A 19,490-nucleotide genomic window follows, 5' to 3' on the forward strand; every position below is an offset into this window, starting at 1 on the left:
TATATATATATATAAATAATAATAATAAAAAATAGATAAAAATCATAGTATCCTATTATTGTTAAAAAATATAAATTAAGTTGTTTTTATGAATTCAATTAATTTCTTGATTTAAATTCAATTAAGCTTTGAAATTTGAAATAACATTTGATCAATTAATTAATTTATTAAACCACTAAAATGGAATCCAAAAAAACCCCAAAAACTGAAAATACAGAATTTGGAAAGAAAATAAAACAATTTAAGAAAAAAAAATGTTATTGTTAAATTTAATTAACATCATGATTTTAATTAATTAGACATGCTTTTGATTAATACAACTTAATTTAACCATTAAAACAGAGTCCATTTAAATTGAAATAAACGGAATCCAGAAAAATACAAATCCGGAAAATAAATAAATAATTGCATAGGGCACAAAAAGTAGTTTCTGATTCACACACACATTCACACAATTACAAAGAAATGTATTTATTAACATTCTGCAAAGAAATGGTCCCATCTGAATTAATAATTCATTTATGTTTTGTAACTAAACTTTGTGCAATTTTGCTCAAATTCCTTGAATTGCAATGCACTAAATTCATCTTCCTGTCATTCCAATTGAATGGAATCTACTTCCTGTAGAGTCCATTCAAATTCCACCTTGTGCATTTTAAAGGAAGCCAATTCACCAATCCTGACACACTCTCACACACAGTCCTCAGCAGGTTTACCACCACCCAGAAAACAAACAGGTGAGCCGTGGACCCTTAACTCACACGACATACACACAGCTACACCAGTGATTTATTATGCAGTGTCAGATACAAGTTCTATTCCAGCATGCGATCGGATCCAGTCCTGATACAATACACCACAACACAAAGTCAGGTTTAATTTGGACTTGAATTACAGGAAGTGTCGACGAGAGCAACATTATCTGCTGAGAAGCAGAATGAATCCACAGGAAACAATCTACCCAAACAGGAAGAGGTTTTCAGATCTATTGAGATACTTTACTATTCAGAAATGTGTTTTTTCTGAAAGAAATCAATGCTTTTATTCAGAAAGGATGCATTAAATTGATCAAAAGTAAGAATAAAGACATTTATAATGTTATAAAAGATAATAAATGTTGTTCAGTCTCCACACAAATATTCAGCAGCACAACTGATTTCAACATCGATAATTATCAGAAATGTTTCTTGAGCAGCACATCAGCATATTAGAATGATTTCTGAAGATCATGTGACACTGAAGACTGCAGTAATGATGCTGAAAATTCAGCTGCGCATCACAGGAATAAATTACATTTTAATAGATATTCTCATTGAAAACAGCGGTTTTAAATTCTAATAATATTTCATCATTTTACTGTATTTTTGATCAAATGATTGCAGCTTTGATAAGGATCAAAGACTCTTACTGACCCCAAACTCGAAATGCAAAATGCAAAAACAGGAGAAAACAAAGACTAGAAATGTGAAAAATTCTGCACATCTTGCACGACTGGTCTGAACGTGTGAAGGGGAAACATATTAATGTCCCATGAACCAGTAGGACCAGTTCACAGAATTTCACCAGTAGCCTGAGGTGATTCCTGACACCTGTGACTAACCTGAGATCACTTTCATGGCATTATCATACGTGTCTAAATATATTTTATGAAATGTCACTTGCCATTTTTAAACATGGAAATCATATTAATTTGCATATTCATTTGTTTTATAACAATGCGACAACTCCGTGAACAATTAGAAGTCATTTTCGGTTTGGGCACATGCCATTTTTGTCATGCAATTCAAGGTTTAATTGCAAATCAATATTTAGGGAGTCTCCAAATTCACTTTTCATTCTGTTATAATTTTGACTTTGTTTTATTTATTTAATTTCAATTCAGTACAACAGACAGAAAGTCAAAGTACGTTCAGAACTACAGTGATATAAATAAAATATATAAATATTTATAAAGTATAAAAATATTTTGGGCTAAAAATTGTAGGCTAAAATGACAGAACTACATTAAGAGATGCATATAGAATTGCATATAGAGTTTTAATGGTTTTCTTCTGGTCCGAATCATAGTTATTATAGTTACCTAAAACAGAAACTAAAATTTAAATCATAAAAAATTGCTACTTAAAATTAAAATAAATGTTATTAAAACATAAAAACCTATTTCAGCTAGTTGCCAAGGCAACATTTCTCATTTTAATTTAGTTTAACTTTATAAAAATAACACTTAAAATAACTATTTACACATATAAATGAGAAAACTATTAAAAATGCCAAACAAGCACCAAAATACTAAAAAGTAACTAAAATTAAAATAGAAAATATAAAAATAACAAGAGATTAAAAATATTAATAAAAACTTCAATATAGTGAAATAACACTGGTCCAAATGAACAATAATCTTGATATACATTTTAATATTTTCTTCAAGAATCAGAAACTAGGGTTTATATATATATATATATTTACATTTATGTATGTGATATTTTGTGAGAATTAATATTTAATGAAATAATATTATTTTGTTTTATTTTTCCAAACAGGAAAAAAGTGGGGTCAATATTATAAAAATCTAGTCAAATCCTTTCAAAGTTTTACATGAGATCAAAGTCAAAATAAATGAAAATATTTCAGCAAATGTATCACAAAAGGAACAAATCAATGTCCTTTTTAATTGTAAGAGCAAAATGATCACGCGCCAGGATGTGACATCATTTTGGAGGGAAAACGCAAGTAAGCAAAAAGCAGCAATGGATTAGATTTACTAAAGTCTGCTATACACTTATACAGCAATACATTTCAACAAACAGTCATTTTTCATAAGTTCAAGAGTTCAGAAGGTTCTGAGCTAATACTACTCATAGTAGGCATGTTGATTTACTGCCATAGACACATTACAGCACTGTGTGTGTGTGTGTGTGTGTGTGTGTGTGTGGGTTCATTGATTTGCCCTACATCAGCTGAACATCCTCTGGGAGCACTGAGAGCAGGTTACTGACAACATCATTAGCTAATGCATCACTCCAACACTCACTGTCCATGTACATGAAGAGACTGCCAATAATGGCATCTCATTAGAACAACACACTTTAAACTCAAGCACAATAATGCCACCTTTATCGGAGGGATTTGCTATTACTGTCCGTCATATTCCGGCTAATTTAAACTAACCAGTATAATTTAGCAACTGCACAACAACAGGCCACTACAGATGACTTATGCACAGACAAACACTTGCGTTAACACTTGTTGTTTTGTGCACTAATTAGTAAATAAAATATGGTTTTCGCAACTAATCTTAAAGTGTGTAAAATGTTTGTGCACTAATCTTAGTGTGTAAAAATGTTTCCGTGCACTAATCGTAAAGTATGTAAAATGCAGTTTTGTGCATTAATTAGTATATGAAATATTGTTTATGTGCACTAATTAGCATGTAAAATGTAATTTTTGTGCACTAATCTTAATGTAAAAATGCTTTCATGCCCTAATCTTAAAATATGTAAACATGTTTTAGTGCACCAAGTAAAAATTATGTTTTCATGCACTAATCTTACAGCCAGTAAAACTTTTTTTTTGTTCAAAAAAAGTTTTTGTTCACTAATCAGTATGCACAAATTTAGTTTTCGTGGACTAATCAAAGTACGGCTAGGGATGGTCCTAAATCCTTTCTAAAAAGAAACCAACTTCACGTCATGCCAAAGGAAACTGCACAACATCCTCGATTCACGGCGCGGCCTCGCCTCACCCATCCACTGTAAACAGACTGACATCAGAGAATGCAGCGCTTCAAGATGCCTCCAGACATGAAGTCAAGCAAACTAAGAAACAGTCACCCGAGGCTACAGACGGACGCTTCACTTAAAAAAGCGCTCTATACCATGACTGCCATGTCCTGAGGTTACTGTAAATCATACACATTCTTATAAATCAGCCGAGTCAAAATCATTAAATCCTGAAGCATTTTAGCACTAGCAGACACGAAAGATGAAACTGGGCCACATCCAGAGGAGTGAGCACGACTGTTTGAGGTTATGGATCTATTGTGTTACATGAAAACATGCACATTCATCACTTTCAAGTAACATTTTTCTACAAGAAACTGAGGTATATGTGGTATATGGGACACTCACAAAAAACAACCTTGCTATGCTAAGCATAATCAGTAAACATATTATAAAAATTAATACTAAAAAAATTAATGAACAAATTCATAAAAATAAAAAATTATACATACATGTGCGTGTGTGTGTGTGTGTATATATATATATATATATATACACATACACACACACACACACACACACATATATATTATAAAGACATCAACCAATGGTATCTGTAATTTTATTTGTAAAAACTTATGTAATATAAGGGGCAGAAGTCTGTTTTTATGACAATTAGTTTTGGTGTCACAATATTGCTCAGTTATTGTTAAACTAAGATTGTATAATTAAAAATACAGCAGAATCTACTCGGGTATTTTATTAGTTTTGTACATTAACCGATCTGATTTTATCCTCATGATCTGCATAATAAAGCAGGTGAAAAATCCCATAAACTTATATTAAAGGAGGGCTTAATGTCTCAACACTCACGCTTTCTTCAGAGAAAGTAAACATCGAGCTGAATGAACGAACGACTGAACGGCTATTTTCTATAAATAAAAAAATCAATAAGTCACCTGTTTAATAGGGCAGGAGTGGATTGTTAGTCTAGTGTTTCTGTCAGACGTGGTTCTGGCTAATTAGGCCTGTAGTATAAATAGCAGTTCCAAGTCACATTAATTATAGCCCAGTCCAGAGGGAAATACACAGTTCAAATGATTACAAACTCTATTATGAGTAAAAAGAGAACAGGAGAACTGTGTAAAGTAAATATAGATGCTGCTGCATGAGTGCAATGATAAAACTAGGACTGGATTTACATCCTCAGCTCATAACTACAGGCCATCCAGGTTTACACTTACTGAAGAAACTAAATCAGTGTTATTTAGTATCCTGTAAATATTATTGTAGTTTTTATTCATATTTTTAATTCGTTTTTTTTTATCTTTATATAGTTTATTTTAGTTGTATTTTTAGTTATTTTAGTATGATTTAAATATATATATATATAGTTTTTTTAGTTAATTTTATATTTTAGTTTTGATTTTAATTTTAGTTCAACTTTCAGTAATATTTTGTGTGTTATTTCTTTTCAGTTTTCAACTAGCAAATTTGTATTTATTTATTTTAGTTATGATTTTAGTTTTAATCAACTATATATAACCCTGGTTCAAATATCATTTAAATAGTTTGTATTCATATTTGGATTTTTTTTAAGTTTTGTTTTATTTAAGTTCTTCATATTTTCTTTCAGTTAACATTTTTTCTGGTTTTAGTTTTAATTAGTTAACTATAATAACTCTGGTTCAAGTTGAGGTTTTAGTCTTTGATTCTGTGTAAAGCTCCTGTCAGCTTCACAGTGTACAGTAGATGCGAGATTTATGTCTGGTTTGTTTAATACTGTGTCTGTTTTAACAGTGAATACTGCAGATTCATGTGTGTAAATACACCGCTCCTCCGTTCGCCCCCTCATTCGCTCTCAGTGTGACCCAAGAAGGCCTGCTGCTGATCATCAAACCAGTGCTAATCTCAACATCCTCGCCTTCAGCTCTCGTACTGATCTCACGCTGCTGGAGAGTGATCAGATGGAGCCGCACGGATCAAACTGAAGGTTACACATAGATCTATTCACCAAAAACAAGTGCATTAGTCCCAGGCCTAGTTTAGAAACTCCCTCCATGCAACACTATTGTAAGAAACTGGTTCCAAATGACACGAGCAACATGCTCACTATCTGTCTGCAGATGGCCTTGTCTGTCTGTCTCCGGCAGTATCAGTATCAAGGCCCAGGCGTCATATTTAGCTCAGTAAGGTTGCACAGTGTTATGCACATGCTGGCATGTCTCTACTCTCTACTGTACTTCAGCTCTCTATACAGTGGTATGTGAGAGTATGTTGTTGAATATTGAACAGTCTCTGTTTGATGCTGTTACTGCTGCAAACGTACCTTCAGGCAACAACTAATGAATGATAATTTAGTAGTGTAATTTACTGTACATTAACCCTCCTACAAAAACATGTCCACCCCGAAGCCCTAGTTAACAGGGAACGTTCTCTGAACGTGTTGACAGACATAATAGAACATTTGTTCAAAATTTATATTATTCTCAAAATGTTAGCACAAAATCATCATTTATACATTTATTCTAGAATTTCTTTTCTGGAACGTATGCTGGATGTTCGTCTTAACTTTTTTTTCTCTCTCTCTCTCTCTCTGAACACGCCTCTGGAGACACAAGCATGTGTGTGTGTGTGTGTGTGTGTGTGTGAACTGGGTGTGACTCCACACACAAACACTCAATACACTTTCTACACGAAAACTAAAAGCCTTTGGCTTTGCACTTCCTCATTCAGGACTAGTCGGTTTTAATGATTTTTCTCACTAGCTATTTAGAACCACTGCTTGAGAAAAATCCATACGTTTTTGAGAAAAGAAAACACATATTTAAGTGTTAAACAGACCCTAAATGTGTTGATGGATGCCTAGATTAAATCATTCATATGCATCAAATACTCAACAGAGCACTTATTATTATTGCTCGCATAACTCAGCTTGTCCATTAATAACTTGTTCAAACTGTTCAAAACTCTCTAAATATTGTGTCTGCCCTCAAGACGATACATTTGCACTTGCAAACCCAGCTAACAAAAATATGTTCTAAGAACGTTTATGAAAATGTCATTTTTGAATGTTTTCTAAACATCCCGTTTTAACAATTCTTCTCATACGAACGATAAGGGAACATTCTGTTTTATATTTTGCAAATTTTTTACGGTTTTGGAACTACATGGGGGTTTACGACAAGCGATTAATGACAAATTTTCAATTTGGGGTGGAGTATCCCTTTAAGGACAAGGCACTCAGTTCACAAGAAAACATGATCACTGCTGGTCAAATCATGTCATTGAAAGTTTAAGCCTTTTTATAAGAGTTTCAGTGGCACCCCCATACGGCCATTCAGAGTTATACATAAGCACAGTACTTTATTCACTCCACTCATCTATATACTGATATTCCATTGTAATCGCCTATTAAATAAAAATTTCCTGACTGGAAACTACGCTCAGAATTACTGGAAGCAATCATTATTCTACTTTAAAAATGTTCTTATTGGACAAACAAAATTTACAATGACAAGCATTAAAATACTAATTTCTGCGTCTATGGGACTTCATATTTAGAAAATGTGTATGGGGACAACAAAACAAAAGACAAATCTAGTGTGAAAAAATTTATTGATTGGCAAAAATATTCTGTAATAGTAAAAATGAATATATTACATCAGGTAGCCCACATCAGTCATGAATCTAGTGCAAATATTTATATGTGGACCGACCTACTTCAATTGTCAATGAACAATGGAGGAAAATGCATCAGAGAAGATCAGCCAAAAGCAAGACCTGAATAAACTTTAGCTGTAAACACAAGCTGCAATGCTCTGGGCTACAAAAAAAAAAGAAAAGGCACACGTGTACCAATTTTTTTATAAGATTTTCAAGGCAAAATGGACTTACCTCTCAGTCAAGACGGTTATGAGGGAACAGAAACGCACAACGTAGATGCTTGTCCACTTCACTACCAGAGGATGCGGTTACAAGAACCACTAGAATTACTCCAACATTGAGCTTACTCTAGTTACAGTGATAAACCATCAAAAACACACCAATAAAAGCCCACAGGCCTCAAGTTTACATAAACCCTAATCTCTCATCCAAACAGATGCAGTGACCAATGCACAGGTCATGTCACGTGTCAAATACCCAAAAGTACAGTTCTCAAATGTCTTTATGCATTCAAAGTTTCAAAATAAATTACTTGAATATTTACATTAAGCAGTGATACCCTTGCATATTGAAATGCTGCTTATTACATCACTAACAAACAACTGCCGAAAGCAGTCTACATATAGAAAACTGAGCAATCTAAAAACTGACCTTTTTACAAGTTGGGAACAGAAAAGGGAAACTCTGTACAATGAACTAATGAAACAAATTTGCATTGAGCTATAAAAGCTTACTGAAATGGTGATACTGAAAATGAAAATGTGTTGAAAATGTACCCGCCCTCAGGACTTCCAAGATATAGAAGAGTTTGTTTCTTCATGGGAACAAATTTACAGAAATCTAGCATTATATTAGTGAATGGGTGCCGTCAGAATGAGGGTCCAAACAGCTGATGAAAACATCACAATAATTCACATCACTACAGTCAATCAACTAACATCTCGTGACGTGAAAAGTTAAAATTTTGTAAGAAACAAATCAAGACATTTTTAACTTCAAATGATTCCTCCAATAATATTCTGCAAGTGATGTGATGCTAAATTTCTCCAAGTCTGTTTTGATGAAGGGTTTTGATAACTCCTCTACATCTTGGATGGACTAAGGTTGAGTTAATACCGCATTATTTCCATTTCTGGGTAAACTTTTCCTTCTAAATCTAGCAGAATCAAACATAAGAGGAGACTTATTGAGGGACAAATTACATTATGTCCTACATATACACACACACACACAAAGATTGTTATATATACACAAATCAATGCACACATCGGCAGCAGGGATGTCAGATAAGACATTACAAATGCAGAATATTTTGTACTGATCATATTTACTAAACATACCTGATTTTAACACAAAAATTACTATAAAAATTGAGCATATTTTAGATTTGAATTGTAGAGCTCCAATTACAATCAAGAAAACCACTGAAAATTTAAACCCTGTATGAATTGGCAAATAATTTAGAATGTGAACAGGAATTACACAGATACTACACAAATTAATCCATAATCGAAACCTCATAAAATTGGAAAAGGCACAATGACTATAGAAAGTTAAGATGTCAAACAACCCAAAATGTGTTTCTTAAATCAAACCAATTACTCTGATATTCAAGTAGAACAAGTAGTTTTGGAAATGTGCAATTCTGAATTATAAATAAAGAGTTGGTTGGCTTAATGTTCAACACAGTAACCCAAACTAGCGGATCAAATATAAACAAGCAACAACCCCAGTACACACTATTACAACACAGATTCTATTTAATAATCAAGGCAAAAGACACTTACAAATAGTATATGGACGAGGGGAAAAGGGAAGAAACATGAAACCAAAAAGAGGATCCAATAAAAACAAATCTAGCTAACTGACCATTTACAACATTATAGTAGTTGGAAAGTTGTTTTGTGTTTCGAACAAGCAGGCAAAAAATTATGTTGCTGAACTGACTTTAGCACACAGCTACTTCCAAATAAAAGTAAAAAATAAAAAAGAGCTGTCAGGAATTAAGAGTGAGTATATAATATTTTACAGAACTCTAGCGTTGCAGAGGTTTGAGAACCACTGCGGTATATAATATTGCTTGCTCCAGTGAAAAAGTAGTCTCATCTGGATCAGGAGAGAAATCTGCACAGATCAAGAATTGCGTACCAGTTAAAATGGTCCAAAACAGATCTAAACAAACGTGGGTTGATGGACTTTTTCCTCTGGAGGAAGCATTTTTATGGATTATGGACTCGTATTTTGGCTAGAAGCAATGGTTTGAAGTGGCTTAATGATGGACTTGGTTCTCACAAACATGCAGCTTTTGGCTTCTCAAGACATTAACTGATGGACTGGAGTGGTGTGGATCACTTGTGGATTATTGTGATATTTTTATCAGCTGTTTGGACTCTCATGCTGACGGCACCCATTCACTGCAGAGGATCCATTGCTGAGCAAGTGATGCCACATTTCTCTAAATCTGATGAAGAAACAAACTCTGCTACATCTTGGATGGCCTGAGGGCGAGTACATTTTTCATCATTTTCATTTTTGGGTGAACTATTCTTTTAAAAATAGTCTGATGTCTATTATTCTTCCATGACAATGACAAACTTTATAGTACCCAAACACACAATATCTCACATCAAAACTGTAATTCATACGAGTTAACCAAATGGCAAAATATGCATTAGTAGAGTCATATGAAAATATATGGCTTATAGTCCCATTGAGAAATCAATCAACCAAAACAAATCGATACAAATCAGCATCTGTACTGTCAACATAAGATTTGAAATACATTTGGTAGTGTTGTATTTTTAAAGTGTATTTTAGCAAAACCGCTCCTTCAGTGTTCAATAAAACAGAAAATTATAAAGGTTTGGAACAAGATAAAGGATAAGGATAAAGAACTATTTTAATATATTTAACATGAAACACTGCAATAAGCTGGATCTGTAGAATAAGATGTTATGGACACATACAATTCATATTGCATAAAAATCCCTGTATGATGATTTACTGATTTGACATTATTTTGGTTGATTGGTTCGTCTCAGTAAGTGGAAAACATGTATGATCTCTAATGAGTTCAAACCAGGTTAACTCATAGTTATTGAGTTTTTTGCTTGTTGCACAAAAACAATTTCACATATAAATCAATCATATAAGCAGATGTGATCTACTTCAAATCACTCATTAGTGCTCATTTTGTAGACTTCATATCTATATCTAATGAAAAACCGCATCTAAAAGGTGTAAAAACAACATTCAAATTTTACATCGTCAAAACAATTCTTCAATCATGGTTAATTACTCATGACTCATTGATCTACACATGGTAATCTGCCAAGATACATACATATTTAAAAACACTATTTTATATTGCCTTTTACTCAATCAATCAACCAATCATTTAAGATTCTTTAGAGCATTTAACTCGTCATTCAATTACAATTAAACTAAACTGGAACTATTAGCCTGTATTTTCTGTATTTTTATCTACAAAAGGAAAAATATTGACTTAATATTCACCTCATAGACAAAAATTTTGTAAAGCACATAAAAGAATGTACAGTGTCCACTGTACCTCTGAGAACAAGCAATAAATCCATACTTCAAATCCAATTCCCGCCCAAAGAAAACTTTTTTTTTAGGATGCAATGATTGTCTACAATTGCTTACCATCGGTTAATGCACAATTTCTTCTGAACTAAAAATTAAGTTTGTAGGAGTTGCTGAAACGATAATAAGGCAGCAAATAAGCTTGATTCTAGTGGTTCAGTGAACACTGGAGTTACAGTACACAGGGTTGGACAAATAATTAAGCAACTAATCGTTCTGCTTTTGCCCTTCTGTTAGTCACAAGAGAAATGGACATGAAATATAAAATGTACTGATTAAAATATTAGCTGGTGTCTTACTATAGCCATATTCACCGGTATCACAGCCCATTTTGGTACAAGAAATATTAGCAATTTTACTTAACATATGGAAATTCTTGCACTGAATTCATTAAAGATATTACAGTTTGTGTTTGGAATGACAATTATTAGTACATGTAACTATTACAAAAACACAAGTTTGTCCAATCCTGTGACCGCAGCATCTTATAAAGCACAATACTGAACAGAGGAAAAGGGGTGTGATAAATACCACGTCAGGACCATTACTTCAGAAAAACCTACACAAATAACCTGGGAAAACAGTCATTTCTGCACAGGAACTCCTGATAGATGGGCACTACATCCAAAAATCCCAATAAATCCCATGGAACAGGGCTCTACGCATGGAACAAATGCTTTAAAATCCTTAAGTGTGCATAAAAATCTCTATTCAAAATATCTAGCCTGATCTAAAAAAAGCATACTTTAGGAGAAAAATCATGTATTAAAAGAGCAACATAATTTCTGAATTTATAACAGTGGAACAAATCAATAAAATGCAAATAATGCATTGCTGTCTTTCCCTGATTGGTGTTGCTGTAATTATAGGTTGTACAGTTGGGAATACAGAGAAAAATACAAATAAAAAAAACAAACAACCAACCACCTGAATAATTGGCCATTTTTTGGCTTGGAGGCCGCAGCCAGAATTACATTAAACAAAATTGACAATGCAGTTGTGCATTTACAATCCATATGCTAAACCCGAGTTGCAGTTTTAGTCTAATTGTTTGGCATAATGCCTATAAATCTAGTGTATGTGAGGTCAATCACAATGCATCACACATGATATTACAGTGTCCTCAGCATTTACATTTATGTACAAATTTAGCCTGTAGAAAACCGTCACACGGCAGAGCCATGAAGCAACAGGTTAGACAGTGACAGTCTTTAAAATCAGACCAACAGGGTTTGAACTGAGGACATGTGCTGCATTAATCCAAATACTGATTTTGAAAATATTTATTAAATATCTGTTGCATATTAAATCAAACTTAAATTACAAACATGAGTGTTTAGAGAGAATTAAAAAAAAAAAAAAAAACAGTATAAAATGCTAAAAATGTTCACGTTCCCTTTGGAAAAGCAATATAGCAGTTCTTCTCCATTCATAAAGCACTGAAGGAGATATAATACGAAAGGCATACATTGTTTTATTTGCCCAGATGATCTACATTCTGACATTGCAGATCTGTATATTTTACATTTAAAATGGTGAAGAACTGCTACATCTGAAGCATCTAAGAGGGCGTAACATTAACAGACATGGAAATTAAATGAATAACGAATTGATGTGAACCGAGAAATGTCAAATTCAGATAACAAATTAACTTTTAAGATGGAAAAGTTTGAGTAGCTACTAAAAACCTGCAAATGACTCTGAAATACTAGGATGTACAAAATGACCCTTCACAGTAAAAATAAATTTAACTTGCTCTGACAGAGGACATTCAGAATGTGTTTTCTTAAATTATACTGTACAGATGTGCTCAAGACTAAACCGTAACACACAAAACAATCTGAATTTGCCTACACCATGACAACTCAACCTGACAGAAGACTACAGCTTCATGTTTTTAAATGCCAAAGCAGATCAATTTGACTCCATTCATTTGCTTTTCATAAATCAATGAGGAACTAAACACTAGAACAACCATTATTATGTCAACAACAAATCTGTCTACAGGAATGTCAATGCACAATCTGAGAAACATGATTTTGCTCATTTCAATACGGGATAAAAAAACATTCATTTTCTCTCATCCAACTACAACCAATTTCTACACATTTATGGTCACAGGTTGAGTTTATATTTCATAACCACAACTCTAAAGACATGAAATGCATCCTGAATTTCAATTTTTGGCAAACATTGTCAATTAGACAAAATATGATAAGGGAAAATTTGTTTGACCTCACATGAAGACAAAATTGGCATGGTCTAAAAACTAGCAGCAAATCTCAGTTAAACGGACAAATAAGTGCAGTAACTTGCATTTTAAAATGCAAATCGATTTTTTTTAAATAAAAGGTTGCAATACACATAAAATCCTTTCAAAGACAAACTGGATATCATCAACACAATTGCGGAACAGTTTGTGGTTGCTGGAGCTGATATTGCACATTGAACGGCTTCAAGACCAGGTACACATGCTTTAAATATCAGAGTACTCAGATCACGCTACATACGTAAAATGAAAAGAAAAAAAAATTGATTAGCTGTAGAGAAAAAAAAATGACAGTACTTGTATAGGTTCCGGGACTCACCTTTTCTGATCACATACCTGTGATCCCGACCTCTGCAATAGCATGTACATCTGAATCCTGAAAGAAAAGGGGAGAAAGACAGCGACAAACAGGATACACACCTTCCTCTCCAACTAACGGCGATACTCCCGCTCACGTTCTCGGTCTCTCTCGCGGTCACGGTCACGATGGCGGTCTCTCTCGCGGCTGCGCTCCCTGTAATAGTCCTCGCGTCGATCTCGGCTGCGAGACTTGCGGTGACGCTTCTCACTCGAGCGGCTGTGGTCCCTCTCCCTGGACCGCTCCCGTCTGCTTAAGGTTGAAAAGCATTGAAGAGAATATGAAACCACATGAAATGCATTTGCAATGCATCAAATCATTTTGCATTCGTGAAATTTTGCAATGCACCAAATATGAATTCATGAAAATGTCTGCAATACACCAAATATTTTAAATGAATGAATTTTCGCAATACATTAAATAATTTCACATGCATGAAACAATGTTTTAAAGTAATTGCAAAACTTGATACATAGCAAAATTAATGCATTGCAAAATTATTTGGTGCAATGGAAAATGTATGTAAAAAATTTTTTAAATTAATGCATTGCAAAATTTCATGAACTACAAAATTATTTGATGCATTTAAATATAAAAATTCGCAACATCAATATCAGATTTAGCAATGCATTAAAGAATTTAAATACATGAACATTTTTGTAATGCATCAGACTTTGCAATGCATGAAACAATTTTGCATGCATTTTCAATTTGAAAGATTCAACAGAAAACACAAGTTGGGAGTGTGTATCTTATCAATCTGGATATAATAGGATCATGAAAGGGAACATATTAGGCTCTGATACTATTGGTTAACATTTTACCAGGTTGCTGCAATGCCTATTAAATTCTTATTTGGATCCAATGCCTGATTTTTACCTGCCTGCATAGCTTTGGTTACATCAGCAGAAAAGTGATCTCTAAAGACATTTAACTTGGACGAAAGATCATGCAAACATTATGATACATCCTCTAAAGCAGGGGTCGGCAACCTATGGCACAGAGGGATAATCACTGGCATGCGAACAATAGGAAAAACTGCATACCGACGTACATTTTGAGGTAATCATTCCTCATAGTCACACAGCCTGTTAGGAGCTATAAATATTATATAAAAGTGTGAGAATTAACCTGCGCTAGTCTACAGATGCGCGTGGCTCCAGCAAACCATTTGCGTGACCGCTGCACATGCAAGGGTGCTTCAGAGCAATGCTGAGCTGTGCTTTCACATAGTTAATCCAAATACTGATTTTGAAAATATTTATTAAATATCTGTTGCATATTAAATCAAACTTAAATTACAAACATGAGTGTTTAGAGAGAATTAAAAAAAAAAAAAAAACAGTATAAAATGCTAAAAATGTTCACGTTCCCTTTGGAAAAGCAATATAGCAGTTCTTCTCCATTCATAAAGCACTGAAGGAGATATAATACGAAAGGCATACATTGTTTTATTTGCCCAGATGATCTACATTCTGACATTGCAGATCTGTATATTTTACATTTAAAATGGTGAAGAACTGCTACATCTGAAGCATCTAAGAGGGCGTAACATTAACAGACATGGAAATTAAATGAATAACGAATTGATGTGAACCGAGAAATGTCAAATTCAGATAACAAATTAACTTTTAAGATGGAAAAGTTTGAGTAGCTACTAAAAACCTGCAAATGACTCTGAAATACTAGGATGTACAAAATGACCCTTCACAGTAAAAATAAATTTAACTTGCTCTGACAGAGGACATTCAGAATGTGTTTTCTTAAATTATACTGTACAGATGTGCTCAAGACTAAACCGTAACACACAAAACAATCTGAATTTGCCTACACCATGACAACTCAACCTGACAGAAGACTACAGCTTCATGTTTTTAAATGCCAAAGCAGATCAATTTGACTCCATTCATTTGCTTTTCATAAATCAATGAGGAACTAAACACTAGAACAACCATTATTATGTCAACAACAAATCTGTCTACAGGAATGTCAATGCACAATCTGAGAAACATGATTTTGCTCATTTCAATACGGGATAAAAAAACATTCATTTTCTCTCATCCAACTACAACCAATTTCTACACATTTATGGTCACAGGTTGAGTTTATATTTCATAACCACAACTCTAAAGACATGAAATGCATCCTGAATTTCAATTTTTGGCAAACATTGTCAATTAGACAAAATATGATAAGGGAAAATTTGTTTGACCTCACATGAAGACAAAATTGGCATGGTCTAAAAACTAGCAGCAAATCTCAGTTAAACGGACAAATAAGTGCAGTAACTTGCATTTTAAAATGCAAATCGATTTTTTTTAAATAAAAGGTTGCAATACACATAAAATCCTTTCAAAGACAAACTGGATATCATCAACACAATTGCGGAACAGTTTGTGGTTGCTGGAGCTGATATTGCACATTGAACGGCTTCAAGACCAGGTACACATGCTTTAAATATCAGAGTACTCAGATCACGCTACATACGTAAAATGAAAAGAAAAAAAAATTGATTAGCTGTAGAGAAAAAAAAATGACAGTACTTGTATAGGTTCCGGGACTCACCTTTTCTGATCACATACCTGTGATCCCGACCTCTGCAATAGCATGTACATCTGAATCCTGAAAGAAAAGGGGAGAAAGACAGCGACAAACAGGATACACACCTTCCTCTCCAACTAACGGCGATACTCCCGCTCACGTTCTCGGTCTCTCTCGCGGTCACGGTCACGATGGCGGTCTCTCTCGCGGCTGCGCTCCCTGTAATAGTCCTCGCGTCGATCTCGGCTGCGAGACTTGCGGTGACGCTTCTCACTCGAGCGGCTGTGGTCCCTCTCCCTGGACCGCTCCCGTCTGCTTAAGGTTGAAAAGCATTGAAGAGAATATGAAACCACATGAAATGCATTTGCAATGCATCAAATCATTTTGCATTCGTGAAATTTTGCAATGCACCAAATATGAATTCATGAAAATGTCTGCAATACACCAAATATTTTAAATGAATGAATTTTCGCAATACATTAAATAATTTCACATGCATGAAACAATGTTTTAAAGTAATTGCAAAACTTGATACATAGCAAAATTAATGCATTGCAAAATTATTTGGTGCAATGGAAAATGTATGTAAAAATTTTTTTAAATTAATGCATTGCAAAATTTCATGAACTACAAAATTATTTGATGCATTTAAATATAAAAATTCGCAACATCAATATCAGATTTAGCAATGCATTAAAGAATTTAAATACATGAACATTTTTGTAATGCATCAGACTTTGCAATGCATGAAACAATTTTGCATGCATTTTCAATTTGAAAGATTCAACAGAAAACACAAGTTGGGAGTGTGTATCTTATCAATCTGGATATAATAGGATCATGAAAGGGAACATATTAGGCTCTGATACTATTGGTTAACATTTTACCAGGTTGCTGCAATGCCTATTAAATTCTTATTTGGATCCAATGCCTGATTTTTACCTGCCTGCATAGCTTTGGTTACATCAGCAGAAAAGTGATCTCTAAAGACATTTAACTTGGACGAAAGATCATGCAAACATTATGATACATCCTCTAAAGCAGGGGTCGGCAACCTATGGCACAGAGGGATAATCACTGGCATGCGAACAATAGGAAAAACTGCATACCGACGTACATTTTGAGGTAATCATTCCTCATAGTCACACAGCCTGTTAGGAGCTATAAATATTATATAAAAGTGTGAGAATTAACCTGCGCTAGTCTACAGATGCGCGTGGCTCCAGCAAACCATTTGCGTGACCGCTGCACATGCAAGGGTGCTTCAGAGCAATGCTGAGCTGTGCTTTCACATAGTTAAAGTCTGTTTAGCTTCAGTTAGGCCATGCGATTGAGAACATGACAGCCTACAGTTTATTCTGCATTTGTTGCTCTTGGCAATAAATTAATTAGTGCAATAAATGCTGGTTATATTTGAGTTGGTTTACAAGGTTCTTAACATTCCACACATGAATCACAATGGTGTTGTGTGATAAACATTCACACACACACATACAGTGGTGTTCAGCAGGGTCACACTGTAAATCTGTTATTCAAAGTCTAATTTAAACTTTAAAATAAACAAACTTTTTGGATTTTGAAAAGTTTAAAAATAGGGTTTCTGCAGGATTTTTAAGCTCAAATTTAAGACTTTAAGACCTTTTTAAGACCTGCACAAATAAAATGTAATACCATATGAACTAGGGCTGGGCGATTAAAATATATATCTTATCGATATTCACCTTTAAAAATATCACGATATCCGATAATATCGTCTACCTAAGCCCCTCCTCCACCACGTCTCGTCCCCGCCAAAACAACATTTGCCGCAAAATTTGGTTTTACTTTTCTTAGTTTGTGCTTAAACTAACAGAAAACATTAGCTTTGCCGTTATTTTGGTGTCGCTAATAATTTCCACTCTGTTCTTATCAAATTTGTGTTTGAAATGAATTTCGTTTTGTGAGGAGAACTGTTGAGGAAAAATAATAGAACCCAATTTTAAGTTCACCATGGTGAAGTTGGACATTCTGGCGGTGATTGTAAGAATGATAAATGCATACTGATGTCATATAATAATGTCTTTAATAAAATATGCCCATTTTCCGATGTTTCTCTTTCTTTTTGGCATTATCGCCCGTGTAGACATTTCATGACGGTAAGTTTAATGTTCTTAATTATAACAATTGCTGCGTTGTTTTTAAACTTGTAGTCAAGCTATAACGTATTTAATATTTATGTATTATTAAAATCATGCAGGGATTAAAAATGTTTTTTTCCCCCCCTTTCTGGTAGCCTACTAGTTCGGAGGTCTCTTTTTGGCCCGTTTTAACTAAATAAAAATAATTGCTTTATTTATTTAGAAGCAGGGTAATTAAAATTTTTTTTTTTTTATGTATTGTCATTTTTATAAGTTTTATTTTATTAATCAAAAATACAACACCCACAATATAATATTCAGTGTTGGGCTACCGAAACTTCGAATGCATGCATGTTGAGGGCCGAGCTTAGAAGCCTACTAATGTTTTCATCCGTTTGCAACAAAACTTTATCGTTTTGTTGCAAATGAATTAAGAATTTATAGTGCTATATCTCAGCTTAATTAATCATAATTATATTGTATTCACGGTTTAAAAAATCTGTAAAAAATTACACTGAAATGTGCGCTGAAGGAATTTGTGTATTTTAATTATATTCATCATGTTTGGGGTTTTTCATCATTATACAGTCTGTTTAAATAAATATTCACAAACACATGCAGTGCTACTTTGTCTTTTTTCTGTTTAACTTTTATTAAACTGCAGATCAAAATAGAATAGGCCTATACCCTAAATAAGGTTAAATTATATTGGAACGCATCTCCAAAATAATCGCATACACAGATGCACGTTGCCATTACAGTAGTCAGTGCCGAACAACAGGCAAATAAAATATAAACTGAGGTTACCAAAGTGATTCAGTCAAGATCAGTGAGGGATTTTCTTTTTTTTTGTTCTTTGATTAACATTAATGACTGGCGGCAGCGGCTGCTGTCAGTGCACGGATCCAATACATCCTTGTTTCCTTTCTCAACTTTTCGTTCACTTAAGACATAACCGATTGTATTTATGGGATATTTTGATATAATTCTATTTGTATGTCCATTCGAATGTGTAAGAATGCGAGAAAGAGAGCTCAGTCCAGTGTATTATAATAAAATAATTTAAAACAACTAGCCTATAGGGTCCTAGAAATGCAGTCCTGAATAAAACAGGATATTTTGTAAATATTTTTCCCCCTGAACTTTTAAAAATGATCATGTACTGTATAAAGCATGTATTTACAAAAATAAAGGGGGGGGGGGGGGGGCCACAT

General features: G+C 33.8%; 1 protein-coding gene and 1 long non-coding RNA gene across 2 annotated transcripts in view; both read right to left on the reverse strand.

Moving 5' to 3' along the window:
* Nucleotides 1-12,663: 12,663 nt before the first annotated feature.
* On the reverse strand, nucleotides 12,664-14,011 carry LOC107590517 (uncharacterized). The gene is made up of 2 exons (XR_001609798.1): nucleotides 13,580-14,011; nucleotides 12,664-13,493 (listed from the first exon to the last, which is right to left on the reverse strand). It is a non-coding gene; the product is annotated as an uncharacterized lncRNA (long non-coding RNA).
* Nucleotides 14,012-15,267: 1,256 nt separating this feature from the next.
* Nucleotides 15,268-19,490, reverse strand: part of LOC107590544 (cleavage and polyadenylation specificity factor subunit 6-like) — a 19,605-nt gene continuing 15,382 nt past the window's right edge. The window contains exon 8 of the mRNA XM_016279353.1: nucleotides 15,268-16,474. Within this exon, the coding sequence (XP_016134839.1) occupies nucleotides 16,297-16,474 (178 nt within the window). The 3' untranslated portion in view covers nucleotides 15,268-16,296. The remainder of the gene's footprint in view (nucleotides 16,475-19,490) is intronic.

The sequence above is a fragment of the Sinocyclocheilus grahami genome, unplaced genomic scaffold (assembly GCF_001515645.1).
Source record: "Sinocyclocheilus grahami isolate Dianchi unplaced genomic scaffold, SAMN03320097.WGS_v1.1 scaffold129.1, whole genome shotgun sequence".
Lineage (NCBI taxonomy): Eukaryota > Metazoa > Chordata > Actinopteri > Cypriniformes > Cyprinidae > Sinocyclocheilus > Sinocyclocheilus grahami.